This window comes from Cynocephalus volans, chromosome 3, assembly GCF_027409185.1.
Source record: "Cynocephalus volans isolate mCynVol1 chromosome 3, mCynVol1.pri, whole genome shotgun sequence".
NCBI classification, from domain to species: Eukaryota; Metazoa; Chordata; class Mammalia; order Dermoptera; family Cynocephalidae; genus Cynocephalus; species Cynocephalus volans.
The window spans coordinates 21206321-21219955 of NC_084462.1; the positions used below are offsets into that span (position 1 = coordinate 21206321).

At 40.2% G+C, this 13635-nt stretch overlaps 1 protein-coding gene across 2 annotated transcripts in view; it reads left to right on the top strand.

The window, feature by feature from the left end:
• Positions 1 to 468: 468 nt before the first annotated feature.
• Positions 469 to 13635, top strand: part of DAGLB (diacylglycerol lipase beta) — a 28616-nt gene continuing 15449 nt past the window's right edge. Inside the window, exons 1-7 of one of the 2 annotated variants that reach the window (XM_063090765.1) lie at positions 469 to 609; positions 2092 to 2243; positions 6852 to 7023; positions 7992 to 8250; positions 9767 to 9889; positions 10658 to 10785; positions 13444 to 13570. In XM_063090765.1, coding sequence (XP_062946835.1) covers positions 515 to 609; positions 2092 to 2243; positions 6852 to 7023; positions 7992 to 8250; positions 9767 to 9889; positions 10658 to 10785; positions 13444 to 13570 — 1056 coding nt within the window. In that variant the 5' untranslated portion in view covers positions 469 to 514. The remainder of the gene's footprint in view (positions 610 to 2091; positions 2244 to 6851; positions 7024 to 7991; positions 8251 to 9766; positions 9890 to 10657; positions 10786 to 13443; positions 13571 to 13635) is intronic. The other variant, XM_063090766.1, reaches the window with a different exon arrangement.

A 13635-nucleotide genomic window follows, 5' to 3' on the forward strand; every position in this document is an offset into this window, starting at 1 on the left:
TGAGAGGTGGTCAGCACTGTACCCTGCCGTACCCCGCTGCCGGGTGGTTTCAGATCCTGAACTCCAGAAGGGTCCTAGCACGAGACTCTTTACAGCGGGGACCTCAGACAGCGGCAACCTCGTCACACGCTTGGCCTGGGTATGAGTCCCAGACCAGCCATTAATAGCCATGGGTCTCTGGGCTAGCCATCCCTCCGGGCCTGAAGAGTTCTTAACCATAAAATGGCAATATTACCAGAACGAACTCCAGAGATTTCCAGATCTGCCATAAAGTCAGTCAGTGGCTTCCGGGTCAGTGTATTTGCTTAGGCGCAGAGGGCTCCGGCAGCGGCAGAGTGGGGCTCAGAGCGCGTGCGCTGATCTCTGCCTGCGCAGGAGCATGCGCCGGGCCCCACCCTCGTGTGCGCCTGCGCGGGTTTGCGCTCAGTTTGGCTGCGGAGTTCGAGGGTCGCTGGTCTGCGAACGGTGGCAGTGCGCGGGGGCTGGCTTCGGGCCGGTCAGCTGTTCCTTCACCATGCCCGGGATGGTGCTCTTCGGTCGGCGCTGGGCCATAGCTAGCGACGACTTGGTGTTCCCCGGGTTCTTCGAACTGTTCCTCAGAGTGCTGTGGTAAGGACGGCCGCTCCCCGGAGGAGGGAGCTGGGGAGGGGGTCGAGCTGTCCCCCGAGACAGTGATAGAAGTCGCCAGCTTACTGAGCGCTGACGGGGCCCCAGCGCTTGCCGTGCATTCTCTTATCTAGTGCTCACCACCGCCCGAGGAGGTAGGTACTGTTGCTGCACCCATTTTACAGATAGCAAGCTGAGGCCCGAAGAGGTTTATCCGTGCCCGAGATCAAATGGGAGGCCCGGGGTTCTCACGCCGAGACCTGGCCTTGGGAACCGCGAGACTTCTTTGCTGACCAAGAGCCGTGGCCTCCGGGTCTCGGTCACTCAGCACAGAAAAGCAAAGCACTTCACTTGTATCCGCAAAACGAAAGATGGGAAATAGTATTCTTGTTGCCATTCTTGAGCCGGTTGTGGCTGAATTTCATGAGAAGCAGACAGGCTCGATATAGACTCCGTTGTCTGATTTCAAAGTGTGGAATCAGTGGAAAGTGGCATTGGTGCATGCAGTCTGTTCTCAGAGGATCTGGGCAAAAAGGACTAATATCGTTGTTATGAAAAAGTAGATTCTCAAGGGGAAAGAAATATAAAAACACGAAATATTATGAGCTGCTTCCAAGGAGTTTTGTAGTTTTCAGGGCCAAGTATTTCTGAGATCATTTCCCCATTATTATTTCCAGACACAAAACTGACAAAAACATAGAAAGTTATATAGTCCAATTCCACTTCTGGGCTTGAATCCTTGATAGAGGATTCTTGCCAAGTGATGCTCTGCCTTCTACTGAAATACCTGTAGTGACAAGTCATTATTACTTGCCCTTGTTCAGTACTCTGTTTCGTTGTTCTGCACTGAACTACAAAATGTAGTTATGAGGCAACAGTACTTCCTCCAAGTTTATCCGTTTTCACCATGGAACATCTTTGCATTACTTGCTTCCCATATAACAGCAGATTACAGTGTGTGTCAATTTCTTGTCAACCCATAGAAGTACAAGGGTACTTAGAAAGTTTATGGAAAAATATGTATTATCTTTCATTCTTTTCTTTCTTTTTGTTTGTTTCTTTTTTCTTTTTTGTATTATCTCTGAATTCTATTTTTCCATGAACTTTTTGAAGTTCTCATAAAAATTCTCTTGTTAATAATTCAGCAAACATATAGTTTGTTGGTTTACCAGTTGTGTATTTCTGAGTTACGATGGGGCTATTTTCAGCAGTTCGCATTATATTTGCCTGTTTATGGCTTAAACTTCCTCTTGTGGATTACAGCTGGCATAGAATAAGAACAATGACATAAGCATGGAAAGTATAAAACTCAGAAAAAGAAAGCCATACTCTAGTTAACTTATTAGATCTTTTATTGATGAAAATCATATTTGAAAGTGAACCCTGCCTTGTTTTGGAAAATATTAACTTCTTTTATTTCTTTGTATCATGTTTTACAAAGCAGCTCCATGGATCCCATTTCTGACCCTCCCTGTTTTCCCACAGGTGGATTGGCATTCTGACTTTGTATCTCATGCACAGAGGGAAGCTGGACTGTGCTGGTGGAGTCCTGCTCAGCAGTTACATGATCGTTCTCATTGTTCTCCTGGCATTTGTTATATGTAATGTGTTAGCTATTGTTTGTGTCAGCATGAAAGGTAAAAAGTGGTCTTCTCTATTTGACACCTATTCTTTTTTATTTTGCCAGCTTTATTGAGATGTGATTCACATAGCATACAATTCACCCATTTGAAGTGTACAAGTCAATGGTTTTTAGTATATTCATAGGGTTGTGCAACCATCACCAGAATCAATTTTAGAACATTTCTGTCACCTGAAAAATAAATCCTGTACCCCTTAGGATTCACTTCTCATTTCTTCCCAACTCCCCCAGCCCTAGGCATCCAGTAATCTGCTTTCTGTCTCTATAGTTTTGCCTATTCTGGACATAATGTAAATGGAAATTATCCAACTGTGTGGCCTTTTGGTCAGGCTTCGTAAACAGCATAATGTTTTCAAGGTTCACCCATGTTGTAGCATGTAACAGTACTTCATTTCTTTTTATGGCTGAATAATATTACATTGAATGAATATACTACATTTTACCGATCCACTTCATTTTTCATTGGTAGACAATTGGGTTTTTTCCACTTTTTCTTGGAGGCTTGCCAGTGTGAGGATCTGAACCCTTGACCTTGGTATTACCAACACCAGACTCTAACCAAGTGAGCTAACCAGCCAGCCCTGTTTCCACTTTTTGGCTATTAGGAATAATGCTGCAATTTACATACAAGTTTTTGTATAGACATATGTTTTCATTTCCCTTTGGTATGTGCTCGGAGTGGAATTGATGGGTCATGTGGTTACTCTGTTTAACCTTTTGAGGAACTGTCAGACATTTCCAAGCAGCTACACCATTTAACATTTCCACCAGCAGTGTATGAGGGTTCCAATTTCTCTACATCCTCACCAACGCTTGTTATTTGACTTTTTGAATATAACGTGAGGTAGTAGCTCATGGTTTTGATTTGCATTTCCTTAATGCCTAATGTTGAGCATCTGTGTGCTTATTGGCCATTTGTATATCATTTTTGGAGAAATATCTATTCAGATCCTTTGCCCAACTTTAGACTAGGTTATTTATTCTTTTATTAATGAGTTGTAAGAGTTGTACCTATTTTTAATGACAATTTTTTTCTATACGTTACAGTTTTCTGCAGATAATCATTTACTGAGAACGTCTCTGGAAATGTCAGAAATTTTATTGCTCTGGTTCATAGGATGAGCTGAACACTGGTGACTAATAAAGAAATACATTAGTAAATAAAAATTCATCAGTCAGAGGCAGGGCTATATGGCATGCCACTATCCACTGTGTTTCACTGTTTCATCACTGCTTGAATCAGGATGTAGGAGACATGCTTATCAGATTGTAGATGACGATGATAAACTGGGAGGGGATGGCTGATACAGGACAAGATCAAGATCTTAACAGTTTGGAATGATGGACCAAAACATAAAAGATGTTATCTCACAGGAGAAATGTGGAGGGGAGAAAATCAGTGGCAAAGTGTTTCATGAGAAAAATATCTTTGAGTTTTGGATGACCAGGAAGTATGACATGTGCCTGCTTACTATAGTAATAGACAGCAAATAGAGCTCTGAACAAATGAAATGCCTGCCAATAGGCCACTTGTTAGGTAAACTGTAGTTCATCCATAAGCTCTACTGTATACTCATTACAAATGAGAAAATGCTTTGTGAACAGATGAGGAATGATTTCCTGTATGCTAACGTACAGGATGTTATATTGTTTGCTGCTTTTTTCTAAAGTATATATACATTTTATTTATTCACAGACTCTCTGGGAGGATACACAAGTCATGCGTTTATTTCTAGAGAAGATAACTGGAGGTTCAGAGGTGGAAACAAGGCTTAAAATTTACTTTATGTTTCAGTCCATAATTCCAAACTGTCAAGATCTTGATCTTATCATCCGTTGTATGAGCCACCCCCTCCCAGTTTATCATCATCGTATACAATGTGATAAGCATGCCTCCTACATCCTGATTCAAGCAGTGGTAAAACACTAAAAGGCTTAAAATTTACTTGAACTGTTTGAGCTTTTTACCCTTTATATGCCTTAACTGTACAAAATCCATGAATTTTTTACAAATTGGAAATTTTAGATTTTTTTAAAAAACTACTAACACATTGGTAAATTTTATTCTTGATAGTACATGGATAACTTCCATTGTCCTTATGTTTAGATAAGTGGTCTCAATAATTAATATGTCATTTGCGCTGAAAGACAATATTTATTTAGCTTTTGGCTGATATTCCTCTGTAAAAGAAACATCACAAGTTGTACAGGGAGCATTTAGAACAGGGCCGGCCCGTGGCTCACTCGGGAGAGTGCGGTGCTGATAACACCAAGGCCCCGGGTTCGGATCCCATATACGGATGGCCGGTTCGCTCATTGGCTGAGCGTGGTGCTGACACCAAGTCAAGGGTTGAGATCCCCTTGCCGGTCATCTTTAAAAAAAAAAAAAAAATAGAACAAATAGAATTCAGTCATCTTTATCCAAAAGACTGATCCTCTTTTTCTTGGTCATAAATATAGGTAGCTTAGTTGGGTAGAAATCTTAATATTGTTGTGGTAGTTTCTGTTTTTGATTTGAGAACCTCCCAGATGCAGTCCTTCTGTTTCCATTCTGGGAGAGGTTTAATTAGGAACAGTCAACACTCACGACTACCACATTTTGATAGAAGAACACCCTTGACATACAAGGTCTGCCATTTGCCGTGTTTGGCTTTAGTTATGGGACATCTCCTTGCATCTCTGCATTTGTATCTCAAGAGTTCATTGCCAGTCTCATGCCAGAGAAGATTGCTGCAGAGGGCAGAGGTGTTGAATCTAAAGATGTGACATAGGCCTTCTTTTTATTGCTCTTACATAAGTGGCTGTGTGTGTTGAAGGATGGTGGGGTTACTTAGCACAGACTGTGTTGAAGACGTTACATTCAGGAATGCATCCATGCTCCTTGATTATGGGTCATCATCATGATGCCTACTGCAGGAGCCAGGTCCACCCCAGTATCTCTATCTTGAGAAGAATATAAATATGTAGATAAAACAAAAGGGTTTTATTAGGCCAGCACAATTAGGTAGAGGAGACTTTTTCAGTACCTTATGTCTTTTCTGAAACCTTAATTAGGATGACTTCATTTCTTGCTTTTTTGTCTGTGTATTTATTTCATTAATGCAGTATCAGTAGTTGTCATCACTGTTAGAGAGTTTCAAGTCCAGATGCTGCTGACAGCACTATGATATGTCCTTATTTAGAGTCCCAGCCCTCCGGGAAGCAATGTGTGTGTAGTGTGTATACAGTGTTTCTTGTTTCTCTCAAGTGATTGGCTGTTGTCATACAATAATTAGCTGCAAATATAGGACTTGTTTTTACATATCTGCACCCTTTATCTTGCCCTCAGGAGGAGGATACTGTTAAAATGAATATAAAATTTTGTCTTTGTGCCAGAAATGAGGCCCAATAGTGCCTAATATTTTAAGACACGACTTTATGTAAGTAATTCTAATGGATGGTAATTTTTGGAATTTCAAAGCTATTTATTGCTAAATAGGAGGAGTAAGATCTGGTGTTCTGTAGAGCACTGTAGGAAGACTATAATGTATACTTTCACTCAGCTAGAAGAGAGGAATTTGAATGTTCCCACCACAAAGAAATGAGAAATGCTTGAGGGTATGGGTATGTTAACTGACCTGATTTGATCATTACACATTATATACATGTATTGAAATATCACACAGTACCCCATAAATATGTACAATTATAATGTGTCAATTAAAAAAAATTATTTTCCAATATACATCTGAAACTAAAAAAATCCTAAAAATCTATTTCTTTACTGAATCATTCTTTAGATCTTAGATTTTTCCAATCATTGTTTTTATTTTAATCGTGGAATTTTTATATTACTTAAATTAGTGTTTATCACAACTCTTTTCCAAAGAGAGAGAGAGTCAGAGTTTTACATCAAGAATTAAAGCACACAGGCCTCTATTGATACTTGTATTTATTTTACAAATACAGTAAAAATGTCATGTCTAAATGTTAGGTTTCTTCAGGTGGTTTTACACATCAGAATTATTCACTTCCCAAAAATGAAGACCTGGATTATATTTTAGAAAGCGGCTGTTAAGCTCTCTGAGCCTCAGTTTTCTCATTTGTAAAATGGGATAATCACTAACTCACAGTCACTGTGAGGATAAAGAATAATGGGCATAAAGCGTTTAGGACAGTGTTTGGAATGATATAAGTCTCAAATAGGTGGTAGAGCTCATTTTGCTGGCTGTTAGAACTTAGGTGAATGTATATCCCTGTTTGCCTGGGACAGTTCTGTGTTGTGCCTTTTGTCCCAGCATAATTGTTAATAGCATCCTCTTTTGCTATCGGAAGTATCCCAATTTGGGCTATAATTATATGGTCACCCTAGTTAGAACCCAGAAATCTTTCTAATCCCTGGTAAGTCTAAGAGATGAACCTGAGGCTTTTTGTACTGTTTTTCATCTCTCACTAGGTCATTTGCTCTCAAACACAGGCATTGATTAACAATTACAAGTAGAGGAGGCCAGGTGATGAGTGTGTATACAGTACAAAAGTACGCCCCAACAGCTGTGTTTTTGTAGAAAGGAAACTTCCTCTCTGAGGAAGGCAGTGAACAGTCTGAATATTTTCTGTATTTCAGGAACCATTTGTAACCCTGGACCACGGAAGTCTATGTCTAAGCTGCTTTACATCCGCCTAGCACTCTTTCTGCCAGAGATGGTCTGGGCTTCTCTGGGCGCCGCCTGGGTAGCAGAAGGTGTTCAGTGTGACAAGACAGTTGTGAATGGCATCATTGCAACCGTCATTGTCAGGTGAGGTCTTCCATCTTCTCTTTTAGTTTCTTCTTGTCAGAGATGCCTTTGAGATGCAGGTAAACAAACCTGAGTAACACGACAGCCCAGCATCCTGCAGAGTTCCTGAAATCATTAGAAACTGGACCTTTCTGAGTAACTCAAGAAAATTTAGAGACATTTGTTTATACATAAGTAATAATTCATCTTCCCTTATGCATTTATTGATGTAGTTTTCTGTCTTACCTATTCTCACTTTCCTGCATTTCCTCCCTTCTCTTATATGAAGGAAGAAAACCGAAGACCAAAACAAGGGCGAAACTAAAGATAGGAAGAGAAGAGATATAGTGTTAGGAATTGTGACAGGAAATAATATTCTAGAGTGGTAAGGTTTTTGCATTTTCTAGGCCAAAAATCTTAGAGATGATCTAGTTCCATCCCCTTGTGTTATAAATGAGGAAACTTTCCTGCGTCACATAGCCAGGGGGCAGCAGAGCCCCTTAACGGGTGCATCTTCCCAGCAGCACACGTGTTCATGAATACACAGAGCCTTGCACACTGTGGTCAGTGTAGAAATATTTAAACATATGAACAAAAGACCTATCAGAATATCCTGTGATGATGGAAATTCTCTTGGTTTTACTGAGAAGAACCTTGAGGCACTGAAGAGTAAGGGTCTGGGCTCTGAGAGCAAGTCCAGCTGCTGCTTTGCCCAGGCTGCAACTCTACCAACAGATAGCTCCGTGTTTCCTTTGTGGTCTTTACTTTTAGGACTCTGATCTAGGGGCCTGGGGTTAGCTATGGGTTCATAAGGAACTTTGTAGAAGAAAGGAGTTGCTTGCTTCAGCCAGGTTCTGGGAGAGCTGCATCTTCCTTGGTAACTGGAGCCTCAGTTGTAGAGATGCAGAAGATGAGTCCAAAGGACTTTGGCTCTGCATCTGGAGGCAGGGCCCACAGTCATGAAGCCTTTTCCTCTCTCTGTTTTGCAGTTGGATCATCATCGTCGCCACTTTGGTTACCATTATCATTGTCTTTGACCCACTGGGGGGGAAAATGTCCCCATATTCCTCTGCTGGTCCCAGTCACCTGGATAGTCATGAATCAAGCCAGTTATTTAATGGCCTCAAGACCGCAGCTACAAGCGTGTGGGAAACCAGAATCAAGTTCTTGTGCTGTTGCATTGGGCAAGACGACCATACTCGAGTTGCTTTTTCGAGTACGGCAGAGCTTTTCTCAACCTACTTTTCAGTAAGCTGAAGGGGTCTGGTTTGGTCTCTCTCTTCTGTTTAAGTAAATGCTTCTGTGTGAAGAGTACTCTGTATTTTGAGCCAATCCCCCTGTTCATGTAAAATAGCTTTTGAGAGCCTGGAATCTGTGGGGTGGGGGCAGAGACTCTGTCTAGGATGAGTACTAGAGGATGTGGTTAACTTCAAGGGCCGTACTCTTTCAGACCCAACCTCTCTGGTCGGGCTCTTCCTTGTGTTGACACCTGTTCATTACACTGTCAGGATTTTGAAATAGTTTTTAAGGAACTAAATAATGGAACCTGTACATTTTAAGAATAATTTGCCAGCCTTCTTTTTATATATCCTCTATGCAGCAGATACCAGGTATAGGTAGCGTCATGCATCCAAGGTAGTATCTGACTGATTTGTGGCTACTTTATATCATGACAGAAATGATAGATTATTCTACCTTTGAAGGAAGGTTTGAATAGATTATTGTAGCAGAGAAGGGTGTCATCATTCTAGAGTGATTTCTTCTGTGATTTGAAAATACTCTTTTTTTCTTTTGTATCCAGTGTGTGATTTTATCTTTTTATGTAATGTTCTCTCATAAACTGCTGTTCAGTATTGAGACCAAGTAAGGGAGGAAGAGTTCTCTTGACATCCTGCACACCTGCCGGGCTCCTTATTGCTTCTCTGTGGTGTCCCACCTTGCAGTGCTCAGGACTGGCCCTGTAGCCTAACACCAGGCCATAGCAGCAGCCCCCATGTCAGGATTGGAGAAGTGTGTCCCCCTAAATAATTTAAGAGTGCTTCAATTTAGTCTTAAGATATTTGGAAGGAAGAACAGAAGCTGGTTATTCTTAGAGGATGTCTTAATCTACATCCTAGGCAGAACCTATTGGCCGACTGGCCTGTACATAGTCCTCTCTTATGGGCTGGAAGTGCCTGGAGGTGGTTGAGGATTACTGGCTCCTCCATATCTATCCTGAAGAAAAAGGATAAGGTCAGGCTCAAGAAGACTAATTCTCTGTTGCTTTACTAGTTTGGGGCTCTTTTTGAGGTTTGCTATACCCTGTGAGTTTAAGTTCAGTCTCATAAATCTCTACTATAGACTGCATTTCAACAAAACTTTCACAGCGTCTTGAGAAGTGAGAATATAAAGTTGGGCTAAAATTGCATGTTACTACAAAGATTTACTCTGCCACTTTACAAAAGATTTGAAGTAGACTAAAAATAGCTGAATAACTTAAAGTGAGCTTTTAAAATAGAGATCAAAAATTTTTTTGGTGGCCAGTACCTTAGAGATCAACAAAATTTTTATGTTCTCCAGTAGATTTGTCTGAGGGTAAAATGTGAAAAAATATTAAGCACACATATAGAAGGAGTTATGCAAGGAAAATGCTTTTAAAAATACCTTTGTACTTAAAGATGTATCTGTGTATGTGTGCCTATGAACTATATAAAAGTGAATTTTAGGGAACTCTTGGGCAGTTCCTGCTGAGTGTTATGACAGGCCATTGTGGTTTCCAAACCAGGACACAGATCTGGTGCCTAGTGACATCGCAGCAGGCCTTGCTCTTCTTCATCAGCAACAGGACAATATCAGTAATAACCAAGAGCCTGCCGAGGTGATCACCCACTCCCCAGAGCCCTCCCAGGTAAGCCTGTGTTTTTATTGGATTGCATTGTTTTGACATTTACACCTCATTGTAGAATTGAGAAATATACAGCTTTTAGCCAACAGCAATTTCAGTAGCAGTTGGGTTGGAATCTGATTTGTGTCTTCTGCTGGTTGTAGTTTATCACCTCTCAGGTGAGGCATCTCGTCATCACCTGGAGTTCAGGTAGTGGGAGCCCATTCCTGGCCAGCTCACCATCCATCGTATTTTTAAAGCCTTCTGTTTTAGGAAATTTGCTGTTGGATTCTACGTATCAGAAAATTTCCTTCTGGGATGGGTCCTGATTCTCCCCAGGTGTGTTTGCTTTCTTCTCTACACCCAGGGAGCAGAAACAGTTCTGCTTTGCTTGGTGATAGTTTTCCTGCCACAGATTTTTATGCTTTTGAAGGAGAAAATTGCACACAGACTATGTATTTCTCTGCTCCTTGTTAAAGCGCCCAGTTCTTGGCAGCTCGTGTTGCAGTGGCAGTGGAAATCTGCTAGTCTGATGTATCCAGGCAGGAAGCACTGGTTCATTTCAGAGAAATCAGAAAAGTCATTAGGGTTTTTTTGCTGTCAACTCTCACAGTACTTGCTGAGTCCATCTGTATTTAAGGAACACTTTTCCCTATGGAATCCTCTGAGAGTTCTATTCAGTGAGGAAAAAGCTAGAAGAATCAGAAATTTGAGTTTAGGTTTAAGATCTTAGTGTAGATCCTCTCCATAATGAGTTCACCTAAACACAAAGCTTTTTTTGTTTATTTCCAGGAAGCTGATTTGGATGCAGAATTAGAAAATTGCCGTCATTATATGCAGTTTGCAGCAGCTGCCTATGGGTGGCCTCTGTACATTTATAGAAACCCATTTACAGGGCTGTGCAGGATTGGTGGTGACTGGTAGGTTTGCACTGTCTGAGGCCTCCAAATCCATATTTCCCTTAAAAAAAAACTTTGCTTATTTTGTCATATTTCAAAAACTTGCAAGAACTGTACAAGGAACTCCCCTATATACCTTACCTAGAGTCACCAGTTGTGACTTACTTTGTCACTTGTGCTGTAACACTCTCTCTATACGAGGGTATTTCAAAAAGTTTGCGGAAAAATAGAATTAAAAAGATAATATCAATCTTTCCATGAACTTTTTGAAGACCCCTTGTGTGTGTGTGTGTGTATATATATATACACACGTATATTTTTCCCTGGACCATTTTAGATTTAGTTGTAGACATGGCACTCCTTTATCTCTAATTACTTCAGCCTGAATTTCCTAAAACCAAGGACATTCTTTTATATAACTACGATAAAATTCTAAAATTTAGGAAATTTATTGTTGATCATTAGCTAATTTACAACTTGTATTTAAATTTTTCCAATTGTCCTCATAGTTTCCTTTCTAGCAATTTTTCCTTTGATCCAGGGTGACATGTTGCATTTAGTTGTCATGTTTCCTTAGTCTCCTTCAGTTTGGAGCACTTGCTCAACCATTGTTTGTCTTTCCTGAAGCTGACATTTTGAAGAGGACAGTGCAGATCTTTTGTAGAATGGCCCTTGGTTTTGTATTTGTGTGATGGTTTCCTTGTGATTAGATTCAAGTTTTGAATTTTTGGCAAGAATGCTTCATGAGGAACATGTGTCCTTCTTAGTACATCATATCAGGAGACACATGAAGCCAGTTTGCCCCATGCCTGACAATGTTGATTTTGATCACTTGGCTGAGGTGGTGATTGCCAGGTTTTGCCACAGAAGTTGTACTTTCCTTCCCTTTGTAAATAAGAAATCATCTTTGGGGATGTATTAGTCCGTTTTTGTGTTGCTATAACAATACTTGAGACTGGGTGATTTATAAAGAAAATAAAATTTATTGCTTACAGTTTCTGAGGCTGGGAAGTTCAAAGTCCATCTGGTGGTGGCGACAGCAACCCAGGGGTCTCACATTGTAAGATAGTGTGAGCAGAGAGAGAGAGAAACAGACTCTCCTCTTCTTTTTAAGGCCCTCAGAACCACACCCCTGACCACCATTTTTAATCCATTCACTACTGCATGGTCCTACAATCCAATCACCTCTTCAAGGCCCCATCTTTCAATTACCATAATAGGATTTCCCAGCTTCTTAACAGTCACAGTGGAGGCCAAGTTTCTACTACATAAAACTTGGGGGATACAATTCAAGCTTCAATGAGTTTTGGGGGGACATAATTCAATCTGCTACAGGGGAGATACTTTGAGACCATTTAAATATCCTGTTCCTCTCCAGACTTTTAATTAGTAGTTTTAGCATTCGTTGATTTTTGTCTAATTCGGTTAGGATGGTTACAAATTTTCTAAATTCACCATTTTTTCTATGTTAGTTGTCTTTCGACTGTAAAGAAGAGCTTTTCCTTCTTTACAACTACTATTTATTATCTATGTGGATTTATAGATTCTTACTTTATTCAATGGGTTATAATTCATTACTGTTCATTTTGTAATAAATGTAATATTTATTTGATGCTCAGAATGTCCCAGATTTGGCCCTGCAGGCTGGCTCCTGTGTCCTTTTGATATGTCCCCAGTCATTTTCTGAGCACTTCCTGATTTTCTGACATAAGATATTGTGGGCTCATCTTGTGCTTTCCCTGGCATCATTTCTCCAGGGTACCCTCTTGTAATGTGGGCAGGAGTAATTAGAAACCAAGATCCAAGTGCTAAGTATGCACATTACTCCTGGAGTGTTATTGCTTCTGGGCCTTTTCAGTGGACAGAATTGAGGTAAAAATAGCAATTTCATGTGATTCAGCCAAATATATATTTAAAAAATTATGAGTTTATATGGATATTTTTATTTGTTTTGGGGGGGGGTTGCTTTTGTTTTTTGGTGCTGGCTGGTACAGGGATCAAACCCTGGACCTTATTGTTATCAGTACCACATTCTAACCAACTAAGCTAACTGTCCAGCTATATGGCTATATTAAAATTTCTATCTGAAGCCACAGAGTTTTTCCTTGCCTTCTCCCATATCATAACTATGTCTACTTTTTCCCAAAAAGAGAACCCTGGCTCCCAGCAGTAGTATGTTACTCATGCTCAGTCCTCCTGTACTCACAAAGTAGTTTTAGAATTGCTATACCCAATACTGCTACAATAAAAGACATCTGCTAATTAAAGTTTGTGATTCGTTTGCAGTTCTTCTTAGACTTAGAGTATTATATCCAAAAGCTACTTAGATTAGTTCTTTTGTTGTTGTTTCTTCTTCAGACTTGGTAATGTTGTTAATTTGGAATGGTTTTGTTCACCTCCTTCCGTTGGAGTACAGTTGTAGGGTCTCTCCCATCCTTATTGTTTTTTTTATTTTTTTGAATATGTAAAGCATTAATATGCTAGAAGTAAAAACTCTAATAAAGAGGTATACACAGAGAAATATTCATCTTTTAAAAGCCATTCTGTGTTAGCCAGGTTAAGTCCTGAAAATTGTAAACTCTAGTCATTATGTTTGCTGGGAAAACATGACAGTGAGTATTGATATTCCCTGGTAAGTGGCTCAGGTTGGCACAATAATATCTTTACCCCCTTTTTTAGTTGCAGAAACAGAACAACAGACTATGACTTGGTTGGAGGTGATCAGCTCAATTGTCATCTTGGCTCCATCCTGCAAACAACAAAGCTACAGTACAGGGATTTCATTCACATAAGCTTTCATGACAAGGTATAGTATAAGACCGTGGTTCTTAACTTCTTTTGGATCCTGGAGTCCTTTGAGATTCTGATGGA